Source organism: Barbus barbus (genome assembly GCF_936440315.1).
Source record: "Barbus barbus genome assembly, chromosome: 4".
NCBI lineage: Eukaryota > Metazoa > Chordata > Actinopteri > Cypriniformes > Cyprinidae > Barbus > Barbus barbus.
This window is the reverse complement of record NC_136732.1, coordinates 39,833,732-39,846,945: the sequence shown is the minus strand read 5'-3', so window position 1 is coordinate 39,846,945 and position 13,214 is coordinate 39,833,732. Positions and strand designations below refer to the sequence as shown.

Here is a 13,214-nt window from a genome sequence, read left to right as displayed (position 1 = left end):
TAATATTATTATGAGGTCACAAAGGTCAAAGCCATTATTCATTTTGACGTTTGCTGGCGGACACGGACTACTCATCTGAGCTGCTGAAGATGCAGTGGCTTGATTTTGGTTTTAAAGGGAATGTGCCCCCAATCTACTTAAATCCGTCTGTTCACGCAAATCATTTGTGATCCAGCTTCACCGACTGAAGTAGTGAGTGTAAGGTTTTCTTAAAGAATCTTTGCAAATCGCCTTTCATAATAATGTGCTAGTTAGCAAGTTCTGCAGCTAAAGTTTACAGTTTCACGAGAGTGGCTTGTAGCCCTGCTAAAGCGAGAGGCAAGGTGAACACAGCTCATTAGCATTTAAAGGAACACGCTGGCTGTGAACAGAGCTGTTTTTGACAGGGTAAAAATTGTGTTGTTTTACACAACAATTGAGACATTTTAGCCAAAGCATGTTATAGACTTTTTATTAAGACACTAAAGAATCATATCAACTTGTGGAAAATGGGCCTCCGATAACCCCTTTTACATGTGAGTCTAAGGTATCCTTTACACGCAAAAGACTTTCCACATTGAGAGCAGGTGAAAGGCTTTATGAAGTGTGAGTTAGCAAATGATCATTAAGGTGTCCTTTCTGTGTAAAAGTCTTTCCACACTGAGAGCAGGTGAAAGGCTTTATTCCAGCATGAATTGACATGTGTTTCTTAAGGTATCCTTTACATATGAAACTCTTTCCACACTGAGAGCAGGTGAAAGGCTTTTCTGAAGAGTGAGTTATCAAATGATTCTGAAGGTGTCCTTTCTTCATAAAACTCTTTCCACACTGAAAGCAGGTAAAAGGCTTTTCTGAAGTGTGAGTTAGCAAATGATCATTAAAGTGTCCTTTCTGTGTAAAACTCTTTCCACACTGGGAGCAGCTGAAAGGCCTTATCCCAGTATGAATTAACATGTGTTTGCTCAGGCTTCCTTTACTTGTGAAACTCTTTCCACACTGTGAGCAGGGAAACGGCTTTATTCCAGCATGAATTAACATGTGAATCTTAAGGTATGCTTTACTTGTGAAACTCTTTCCACACTGAGAGCAGCTGAAAGGCTTTTTCCCAGTATGAATTAACATGTGCTTCTTAAGGTTTGATTTATGTTTGAAAGTCTTTCCACACTGTGAGCAGGTGAAAGGCTTTATTCCAGCATGAATTGACAGGTGAATTTTAAGGTATCCTTTAGTTGTGAAACTCTTTCCACACTGAGAGCAGCTGAAAGGCTTTTCCCCAGTATGGACTCTCATGTGTTTCATAAGGCTTCCTTTCTGTTTGAAAGTCTTTCCACACTCTGAGCAGCTGAAAGGCCTTTTGGCGTCTGTTATTTGAATGCTGCAACTCGCTGATTTTTCTCCATTGGCATCATGATCTTTCTGACACTGATGTTTCTCCTCCACTTCATTGAGATTTTGACTTTCTTTTTTAATTTTCATCAGGCCTAAAATCAAATCATTATAAAGATGAAAATCAATTGGTACATTTGAAAAATAAAAGGATTACATATTTGTGTACAGTAGGCTTGCTGCTATAGACGGTGTTGGCGGTGATACCGGTGTTAAGCCGCAACACCGATTACATCACTTGCCCACCACTGTTCTCCCACCTTTGTTTCAAAATGAAATGTAAAAGCACCAGTTTTAAAATATTTTGGATTTTGAAAAGCCTGTTGACAATTTATTTATTGTGATATTGGGAAGAATTTTTTTTACAAACCAAATTCTGGATATGTTGGGGCATTTTTTTTTCATTTGAATGAAAACAACGACTATTAAATGACACGAGACACTATTTTATTCACAATAGAACAGATAACATAACAAATGCTTAAACTGAGAAATTTTACACAAACTAAATGAGCTCATTTCAAATTTGATGCCTGCTACAGGTCTCAAAAAAGTTGGCACGGGGGCAACAAAGGGTTGAAAAAGCAAGACATTTTGAATAGATTCAGCTGGGAGAACATCTAGCAACTAATTAAGTTGATAAGCTATATGATGATTAGCTATAAAAGGGATATCTTAGAGAGGCAGAGTCTCTCAGAAGTAAAGATGGACAGAGGCTCTCCAATTTGTGAAAGAGTGTGTAAAAAGATTGTAGAATACGTTCCTCAAAACAACGTTCCTCAATGTCAAATTGCAAAGGCTTTGCAGATCTCATCATCTGCAGTGCATCACATCATCAAAAGATTCAGAGAAACTGGAGACGTCTCTGTGTGTAAGGGACAAGGCCGAAGACCTTTGATGGATGCCTGTGGTCTTCTGGCCCTCAGACACTGCATCACTCATCGGCATGATTCTGTCATTGACATTACTAAATGGGCCCAGAATTAATTCCAGAAACCACTGTCAGTAAACACAATCCGCCGTGCCATCTGCAGATGCCAACGAAAGCTTCAACATGCAGAAAGGAAGCCATTTGTGAACATGGTCCAGAAGTGCCATCATGCCCTGTGGGCCAAGGCTCATTTAAAATGGACAGTTTCAAAGTGGAAAAGTGTTCTATGGTCAGTCCGGAGTCCAAATTTGACATTCTTGTTGGAAATCACGGACACCATGTCCTCCGGGCTAAAGAGGAGGGAGACCTTCCAGCGTGTCATCAGCGGTCAGTTCAAAAGCAGTATCTCTGATGGTATGGAGGCGCATAAGTGCATAGGGTATGGGCAGCTTGCATGTTTTGGAAGGCACTATGAATGCTGAAAGGTATATAAAGGTTTTAGAAGAACATATGCTCCTCTCCAGGCGACGTGTATTTCAGCAGGACAATGCAAAACCACATACTGCAGCTATTACAACTGCATGGCTTCATAGTAGAAGAGTCCGGGTGCTGAACTGACCTGCCTACAGTCCAGATCTTTCACCTACAGAGAACATTTGGCGCATCATTAAATGAAAAATACGTCAAAGACGACCACAAACTCTTCAGCAGTTGGAAACCTATATCAGGCAAGAATGGAACCAAATTCCAACACCAAAACTCCAGAAACTCAATTCCCAGACGTCTTCAACGGTTTTGAAAAGAGGAGGAGATGCTACCATGGCAAACATGCCCCCGTCCCAACTTTATCTGTAGCAGGCATCAACTTTGAAAAGAGCTCATTTTGTGCATAACTGCTAAATTTCTCAGTTTAAACATTTGTTATGTTATCTATGTTCTACTGTGAATAAAATATTGGCTCATGTGATTTGAAAGTCTTTTAGTTTTCATTTTATTCAAATTTAAAAAAGTTCCCAACATTTCCAGAATTCAGGTTGTAAATATTCATTTCATTTATTTATCTTCCACAGTGTTTGCAGATTTTGATTTTATTTAAACTGTGTAATTTTTTTTTCATCAATGATGTATGCCGTCTGTGCCTCCAAACGTTCTTATTCGTTTTGCTAAACTTTCTACCTTTCATAATAATTATCAATAATTATTTGTTCCACAGTCTTTAGGCTCCTGATTTTCAGTTATTTAAACTTTGTGCAAGTCATTTGTTATTAGGCATATAGCATGGTGTATTTTTATTCGTTTTGTTAATAAAAGTTATATGTTCTACATTGTATTTTGTTGTTGCTTTAATCGAATTCAAGCTATGAAAATTAACTTTTTTTTATTTTTTTTAAATCACAAATAGCATAAGTCAACAGGCTTTTCAAAATACAAAATTTTAAAACAGGTGCTTTTACATTTCGTTTTGAAACACTTCCTCCATCGTCTTGTCTGTCTCACTCTTCTTGATGCTTGAATCGAATTCAAGCAATTGATGCCGAATTGCAGCTAATTTAAAAGTGTAAGTAAAATGCACATGGTGCTTTTACAAGCTATTTAAAAAGCGAAGGAAAGTGGGAAAACTCAAATTAACCTAAAACAAACAACTGCTTGATGCTAAATTGCCGCTAATTTAAGTAAAATGCACACGGTGCTTTTACAAGCCATTTAAACCAAAGGAAACAGGAAAAGAGGGAAACTCAATCGATTATATTCATGCTATTAGGATAAAAAACTGCTTAGTTTGGTCACTGGCTTGATTTACGCACACACACACACACACACACACACACACAAACACTGAACAATTTTGAGACAAATAAAATCTGACTGAACTTGAACAATTACACATCAGAAATCACTGATTACAGATCAGACATTAGAATAAACACGTTTACTTCCATGTTGTGACAATGCTGTCAGGTTTATGTAACCCTGGAGCACAAAACCAGTCATAAGGGTCAATTTTGGTAAATTGAGATGTATGCATAATCTGAAATCTTAATGGTTTGTTAGGACAATATTTGGCCAAGATACAGCTATTTGGAATATATCTGGAATCTGAGGGTGGAAAAAAATTATATAAATAATGGCAATTTTCTCAATATTTTGAAATTATTAAAGTTGTTCATATTAAGTTTTTAGCACTGCTTATTACTAATCAAAAATTAAGTTTTGATATAGGACATTTACTAAATATCTTCATTGAACATGATCTTTACTTAATACCCTAATCTAATGATTTTTGGCATAAAAGAAAAACTTATCATTTTGACCCATTCAATGTTTTTTTTTTTGGCTATTTCTACAAATATACCTGTGCTACTTATGACTGCTTTTGTGCTCCAGGGTCAAATATATCTTACAGTAAAAGTCTGTTTGCATTTTTGCAAAGCCTGCTGCAAAACTGTTACTGATTTACAGTAGGGTTGTGACGGTGAGGAAATGTTCCCACCGGTTAATCGACGTGAGACAACACCGGTAATAATATAATATAATACCGTGGTGGTGGTGGGCTCGTTTGAGTTCTCTCTTTTCCTCGAATTTGCGGCAATTCGGCATCAAGCAGTTGTTTGTTTGAGTTTTCCCACTTTCCTTTGCTTGTAAAAGCACCGTGCGCATTTTACTTTCACTTGGGGGGAAATCACACAGTTTAAATAAAATAAAAACTAGCAAATACTGTGGAACCAAATAAATGAGAAACGAATGTTAAAAAAAAAAACCTTCCAACATCACCTTAGATAAATGCCAGGTCAACAGGCTTTTCAAAATCCAAAATATTTTTTTAAACAGGCGCTTTTACATTTCGTTTTGAAATTCTTCTGCCATCGTCTTGTCTGTCTCACCTAGGCTCACTCTCCTCACGTGTTCAGTGAAATCTGATCCGACTGTCGTTCGCTCGATGTGTTGCATTGAACATCCGTGTTCAGTTTTAATTGTAGTGTCTGTTCTCTAACTGAACTAAATGATTTTTATTACCATTAAAAAAAATCTAAATTACGGTGAGGGACGGTGCCGCGGTGGGCAAGTGAAGTAACCGGTGTTGCGGCTTAACACCGGTTTCCCCGCCAACACCGTCTATCGCAGCAAGCCTAATTTACAGTGGAATGTACTGAACAAGCAAATAATGCTCCACTGAAACATTCACGATGGTTGAAATATAACCGCAGTCCTATAGCGACTTTACTAAAACACTGGATTCTACTCAAAAACACATTCAGTCTCACACGCTCTGAGTTCAACACAGTTTCACGATTACGAAAAGCACAAATAAAGTCTAATTAAAGTAATAATTAAATCTCCACACTGTCCAGTCACATTTCCATTAAAACTTTGAAAGTTAAGGTCTTATTTTTACATTAAGGATCTGTGGATGTACCCCAAACAGTCATTAAAGATGAATGAAGAATAAACACCAACCTCCTTGTTCCTCGTGTTTTATTCTCCATGTTTCTGGTTCCTCGTGTTTTATTCTCCAGGTTTCTGGTTCCTCGTGTTTTATTCTCCAGGTTTCTGGTTCCTCGTGTTTTATTCTCCAGGTTTCTGGTTCCTCGTGTTTTATTCTCCAGGTTTCTGGTTCCTCGTGTTTTATTCTCCATGTTTCTGGTTCCTCGTGTTTTATTCTCCAGGTTTCTGGTTCCTCGTGTTTTATTCTCCATGTTTCTGGTTCCTCGTGTTTTATTCTCCAGGTTTCTGGTTCCTCGTGTTTTATTCTCCAGGTTTCTGGTTCCTCGTGTTTTATTCTCCTGGTTTCTGGTTCCTCGTGTTTTATTCTCCATGTTTCTGGTTCCTCGTGTTTTATTCTCCATGTTTCTGGTTCCTCGTGTTTTATTCTCCATGTTTCTGGTTCCTCGTGTTTTATTCTCCATGTTTCTGGTTCCTCGTGTTTTATTCTCCTGGTTTCTGGTTCAATCATGTTCTCCTCACTCTCTTCTTTAACAAACACCATCTTCACAGCAGATCTCAGTTCAGATGATACTCCTCCAGATATTCCTGCTTGCTTCAAAACTTAAATATTACAGGTACTTACTGACCTGATCCAAAAACTGTATTTCTCTATTTACAGAAACAACATTTCTAACAGTTTGCATTAAACCGGCATCCCAACAAAACAACAGAGAGCGCGGTGAAACGAATCTTCTTCCTCTGAGGTTTAATGGTGTTCGGCAAACAAACGAGTGTTTTAGCGCCCCCCGCTGGACTGGAGTGAAGCGGCGAGAGGAGGGAATAATACGGGGAAGGTGCGCTGATTTGTTTCCTTAAAAAAAAGCCGATCAACAAACTGATTGGTGGTAGAGAAAAATAAGATTAGTCAAATATTTCAGTTCCCAAATGGTTAAGAGCCATTCCACAGAATAGTTGCTATTTGCTTCCAAAACTAATCTTTAATCTTTTTTTTTTTTTAAGGACACCTGTTATTCAAAATCCACTTTTACATGGCGTTTGGACATAAATGTGTGTTGACTGTGTGAACACAACCACCCTACAATAATAATAAATATCCACTCACTCCTCATTTTTTAATCACCTATAAACCAAATCAGTCTCACTAGGCTTGCCGTCTTGATTCTCTAAGCAATATGACATCACATTGCTTATAGGCCATAAGGTGAACTAGGAAAAAATGGTTAGAAAGTGATTTTCGTTCCCACACCTGGGCACTGCTTTTTCAATGCATTTTGCAATACCCTTTTGCACTTTAGGTAAAAATTTATCCGCAAAATCTCCTGCAGTTTTTTTTTTTTTGTCACAATCCATAAATGTATATAATTGTGAATTAAAAAAAGAAGAAAATCTTATGCTGATGCTTTTGCTTGTAACTTTATTTTTGCTTAGAACATTTTAGCAATGGAAAATATACCTCAAACTGACCTTCATACATATGTGACCTTTCCTGTCTTTATCTGACCCGGTTTGTCTCACCCTTCATCAGCACTCACACACTGGACATGGATGATGATAGAATTTATTTGATGCCTGCACACAGAGCAGTAGGAGACAAATGGAAAGTTCAGTCAAGTTATAGTTCCACCCACAGCAGTTCTCCATAGCTCTGCTGCAGACTGTTAGAACTCACTGGGCCATAGCGCCACCGGCGCAACCAATAGGAACTGCGATCTCATTAACGCAGGATTTACTTAAAGAACCTAAGAACTGATATTTATATAACATCTATCTCGTTACATGCACCCCCCTAAATCCTGCTTAATGGGGACACAACATAAGAAAAATCAACAGTGAAGAAAGGGAGAAAAAAAAAATATATATATAGAACTCCAACTTCATGTTTTCAATCCACAAAGAAGAGAAGAGAGAAAAAAAAATGCTCATGAAGTACAATTTAGCTGTCAATCATAGATTCTCCCATAAGGAGTACATAAAGACTAAGGGAGGCGCCTAACCCCAATCTCATAGTAGACTAAAGAGATGCCCGTTACACCTCAAAAATTCCATTATGTACCAACTCATTATTTGATTCATAATCTCTGTATCAGTCTATTTCCTTTGTGTTCTCAACTTGAAGCATGAAATCAAATGTAACCTTTTCTTTATGTGAAAATGCTTTTAACTAAATAAACAAAAGAACTCACTGTAGAGTCTGAACTGCCTATGTGTTGTTTGTTCATTTCATAAATCAGTCTTTTGGGAGGGTTAATGACTCTGCCAAGCCTCGTTCGAGTTACTGCAGCCTCTACATGCCTTGGCTGTGTGCACACCACAGGCTCCTTTGCGACCTCATCCATGACTTGTTCTCCTTGAGTTGAGTTAGAGCCTTGACCTCCTACTTCAGGCAAATCAACATCACTTGTCACTTTGGCATCACTTCTTTCCTGCAGGTCCCTAGCATCAGTACTTGCAGAGTCCAGTATCTCTGACACACAATCAGACACATCAGGTAAGGCTGTACCATTTGTACGTCCATCCTCCTCATCAAAACCATCAAGATTACTTAATATCCAGTTTGCAGTTCTGTCATCATGATCAACTTTGTTTCCTTGAACATCAGTTACATCATTCGCATCATTGTCCTTTTCATCCTGTTCCTGAGGTTCATCAACTGGTAGGAAGTTCACAGGTAGCAACAAATTTCTATGAACTACCCTCACTTTGTCTGATTTGAGGTCCCGAATCCTGTAAACATTGATGTCAGGATACACAGCCATGACTTCATATGGGGATGACTCCCATTTGTCAGAAACTTTTCTTCTACCTTTTTCACCTCTGTTCGCAACCAGTACTCTATCACCAACAAACAGTGGACAGCCCTTCACCTTTCTGTTATAAAGTCTGGCATGTCGTTCCTGTTCTTTCAGAGTGTGCATCATTGCTATGTGAGCTGCTTCCCGCAAGTCTTTCCTCAGCTTCGACACAAAATCTTTGTAATCCACCACATCCTCATTCAGAAGCACATTTTGAAACAGGACGTCAATTGGGAGACGAGGAACTCTGCCAAACATAAGAAAGAATGGCGCAAAACCCGTTGTCTCATGTTCTGTGCAGTTGTAACAGAAGGTAAGTTGCTGTAACATCTGTGGCCATTTTGATTTTGCTTTAGGAGGCAATGTCCTGATCATGCTTCCAAGAGTCCTGTTGAACCTCTCGGCAATGCCGTTACCCATGGGGTGATATGGTGTTGTATGTGACTTGTCTACACCCGCCATGGTCAACAGTTCCTTGATTAGCTTGCTCTCAAAATTAGCCCCCTGATCAGAATGAATTCTTTTGGGGAATCCATAGACAAGAAAGAAATCATTCCAGAGCCTTTTCGCAACTTGTTTGGCTGACTGATTCCGACACGGAAATGCATGAGCCATTTTGGTAAAATGATCCGTCACAATCAGCACATCCACAGACTTCCCTTCTCTGATCTCTGCCGACCAAAAGTCGATGCAGACCAATTCTAGAGGTTCTGATGTTCGGATACTTTCTAACGGAGCACAAGCATTGGGTTCTGAGGTTTTACCAACCACACATCGGCGACAGTTCTTCACGTAATTATCAATATCTTTTTTCATTCCAATCCAGAAGAATCGTTGTCTTGCAAGAGACAGTGTTCTACTACGTCCTTGATGTCCTGCTACATCATGGATTCCATGAAGAACTTGTGATTTCAAAGAAGCAGGTACAACAACCAGGTAGAGTTTCTTGTTTAGCTTCGGATCCCTTTTCACCTTATATAGTACTCCATTATAGACAACAAGTTTGTCGTGGTGCTTCAACAATCTTCGCACACTTGCAGATTCCTTTGCTTGTTCTCTCTTAGATGGTTTCCGACATCTCTCATTGTAATACAGAATTCGACACAAGGTGCTGTCCTGCTCCTGTGCATTAACAATGTTGCTGTGCTGCAAAGGAGGGTCAAACTGTTGTGGTTGCGGGATGACTGGTACTGTCCCCAGTACTTCACTCAAGCCACCAGTAGCGTGTGCTGCCAACAATGCAGAAACTTCCTGGCTCCCATTAGAACCTGAAGGTGAGAGTCCATCACTGGTTGTGTCACGAGAACCTTCGACAACCCCCTGCACCACCTGATGGTTACTTGCACACTTGAAAGCCTCTTGGACAGAGTTGTCAACAACACCACTGACATCCTTTAGGAGAGATAAGTATGGTTCAGTAATAAGGCGATGTCCAATGCAAGACTGAACAAATGGCTCACGGCTCAGAGCATCCGCGACAACATTTTTTGTTCCCGGGACATACTTCAGATCAAAACTGTAAGAAGCAAGTTTCGCCACCCATCGCTGCTCACATGCATCAAGTCGAGGTTTAGTCAGAATATATGTGAGAGGATTATTGTCCGTCCATGCCGTAAAGTGTCGTCCTCTCAGCCAATGGCTAAACTTCTCACAGATAGCCCACTTTAAGGCAAAGAACTCTAATCTGTGAGCTGGATAGTTCATTTGTGAGCGAGACAGAGTTCTACTTGCAAAGGCTACGGGTCTGGCAATCTCTTCACCTGGCAGAACTTGAGACAATACAGCTCCAACTCCATCGAAAGATGCATCAACAGCCAAAATGAAAGGTCGGTCAAAGTCTGGGTGAGCCAGTGTTACATTTTTTGTCAGTTCCAGTTTTAGTGTGTGCAAAGCTTCTTCACAAGCCGTTGTCCAGTCAGCTGGGGATAGTTTGAGGTAACTAACTGTCTTCCTTGGTTTTCGTCCTTTCGTGACAGGAGTCTGTTTGACTGCACCTGATGTCAGCTTGAATAGAGGCTTTGCTTTCACTGAACATCCTTCAATAAAATGTTGATAATAAAGAACCATTCCAAGAAAGGACCTGATCTTTTTTTGACATGGTGTTTTTCCATCAGTTTCCATCAAATCAGAAGCTTGAATCTTGTTAATTGCCTCAACTTTCCCAGGATCAGTCTTAATCCCTTCCTCGCTTATGATGTGTCCAAGAAATTTCACTGATCGTCTCAGGAAACAACACTTCTTTGGAGCCAACTTCAGATTGTGATGGGACAACCGCGAGAGAACCATTTCAAGACGTTGAAGAGCTACGGACTCAGAAGGGGCAAACACCATCAAATCATCAAGGTAACAGAGGACACTGCTGAAATTCTCATCTCCAAAGACAGACATCATCATTCTCATGAAAGTGGCTGGGCTATTGGAGAGACCTTGAGGAAGCCTATTATATTCATGAAGGCCAAATGGGGAAGTGAAGGCAGTGTACTTTTTGTGTTCTTCCTCTAAGGGGACGTTATAATACCCCGAGGTAAGATCCATGGTTGAGAAGAACGCGTTACCACCCAGTGCAGCTAACACGTCGGACTGGTGTGGTAAAGGGTAGGCGTCTCTGACAGTCCTCGCGTTCAACCACCTAAAGTCAGTGCAGATCCTGAGATCGCCGTTCTTCTTCGAAACTAGTACAAGAGGGGACGCATAGTCACTATGTGACTTGCGGATGATTCCCTTTTCCTCCATCTCATTTAACACCGTTCTCAGTTTGGCATACTGGCTAGGTGGTATACGCCTGTATGGAAAACGGAAGGGTCTGTCATCAGTGAGGTTAATCCGATGGACAAAGCCTTTAGCCTCTCCACAGTCCATTTTGTCTCTTGAAAAAACTGACTCATACTTCTCAATAATGTGTAACAACTTGTCTTTCCAGTGGGCTGACACTTCACACGACTCTAAATCAAGATCGTCAAGGTTCAAGTCTCTCAAGATCTGCTTCATCTCATCACTGCATCTAAGAGGTAAGGGTTCCTCAGTACACTGCAGATTTGACTGAATCTGTTTTGGCAGCGGTAAGTCTTGAACAGCAATACAAGGTGACACGTCAGCTATTTTTGCATTTCTCTTTAACACAACTCTGTGATTAGTGGGGTTGATGACTTTCAGGGGGACAGATCCATCTCCCCATAGTGGTGTAATGACCCTTCCGACCAATATTTGCCTTGGTCTCACTTTGGACTCAGTTGGTTCCACAATAACTGTGCTACCTACTGACAAAACAGAAGACTGTGGTAGCTTACCCCAAACCAGATGCTCAGTTTGTGGCTCTAACGTCACACTCCGTTGTAATTTTACGGTACCAACTTTCTCAGGTATGGATTCACCTCTCCATCTTTCTGTGTTAGAGAAAAGAGATAGAAATAAAGAGCATTCATCACTCTCATTGTTACTTGACTTAGCCATGAGCTTCCAGTAACCGTTGGTTTCTCTCAAGTGCATCAGAAGTCTCTTTATGACGTTTGTGCCCAAAATCATGTCTTCAGTCTGCCCAGGCACAACCAAAGTAGGAATTATCATGGGGCAGCCATACACTGTAGCTTTAAGATCATAGACTGCGGTAGGGGTAACTTGATGGCCACCACAACCAACAATAACAATATCTTGTGCTGACTGACTTGCCATATCGGAGTTACTTTTCAGCAAACTTTCTTCAGCAGATGTGCTGATAGTACATGCCATTGATCCACTATCGATTAAACTTTTAAAGATGAGATCCTTCTCAACTGAAACAGACGTGTAAAATAAGCTATCAGCTTTTGGAACTCTTTGTACTCCCTGAAAGATGACGGTTTTGTCTGACGATGCATCACTGAACATTTGACATGACTCATAATCCATTAAATCATCAAAACTGGATATGGGAGATTCACTCTCAAGATCTACGTGATCCTCCCTCACACGTAGATCACTTAGTTTGACTGCTGGTTAACTGAGGAAGCATCCTTCCTTTCCTTTGGACAGCGGTTCCTGGGATGATCAGGCGAAAAACACTGGAAACAGAGCCTATGATTTTTGCAATGAGTAAAAGCAGAATGCGAGGTGTCCTTGCACACTAAGCATGGTGCATCATTCAAACCTGGAATTCTGGGCAAGTTACTTCTTTTCCTGTTCTCCTTAGTAGTTTGTGCATTACCACTATTATTCATCAGAACTCTCTCCAGCATATCGATCACCTTTCCCAGAGCCAAATTCTCCGACTGTTTCGACTGAAGTGAATCCTGTTCAACTTTCACTGGGCACGTGCTAGGACTTACATGCATCTCATTCACAGAAAATTTATTTTCACATTCACTTGGTCTATGTCCCTTACCTGTGGCTCTGAGATTTTTCTCTGAATGATACTCATTCAGGATCTCTTGCACTTCATAAGCCGTCCATTTGTCAACGGTTTTCGAGCGAAATGTCAGTGCTAGATTTGAATCTGGACAATTCCTGATAAACATGCGTGTGACTTCAATCAGTTGATTATCCAGCACCTTTCCCTGTTGCTTTAGACACTCAGCTGTGATGTCTGCAGTACAGTTCAAGCGCAACCAGTAATCGAAGGGATCCTCTTGAGGTACTGGAAGAGTAGTGTAGAAATCTTGCAATGGAATAAGAGAATACTGTTGGCAGCTGAAATGCTTACGTAATAGTGTGTAGATAGCATCAGGATTTGTTCTGATATCCAAACCGCTTGACAGCATCCCCACTTT

General features: G+C 40.2%; 1 protein-coding gene across 1 annotated transcript; it reads right to left on the bottom strand.

Moving 5' to 3' along the window:
- Window positions 1-435: 435 nt before the first annotated feature.
- Window positions 436-6,420, bottom strand: LOC306864046 (uncharacterized protein). The gene is made up of 2 exons (XM_079407741.1): window positions 5,693-6,420; window positions 436-1,460 (listed from the first exon to the last, which is right to left on the bottom strand). Exons 1-2 carry the CDS (start codon window positions 6,139-6,141, stop codon window positions 1,445-1,447), a joined length of 465 nt encoding a protein of 154 aa, XP_079263867.1. The 5' UTR covers window positions 6,142-6,420; the 3' UTR covers window positions 436-1,444.
- Window positions 6,421-13,214: the final 6,794 nt, after the last annotated feature.

Excerpts from the sequence above, each read along its gene's own strand:
- LOC306864046 (XM_079407741.1), bottom strand. The coding sequence starts at position 6,141 with ATGGAGAATAAAACACGAGGAACCAGAAACATGGAGAATAAAACACGA.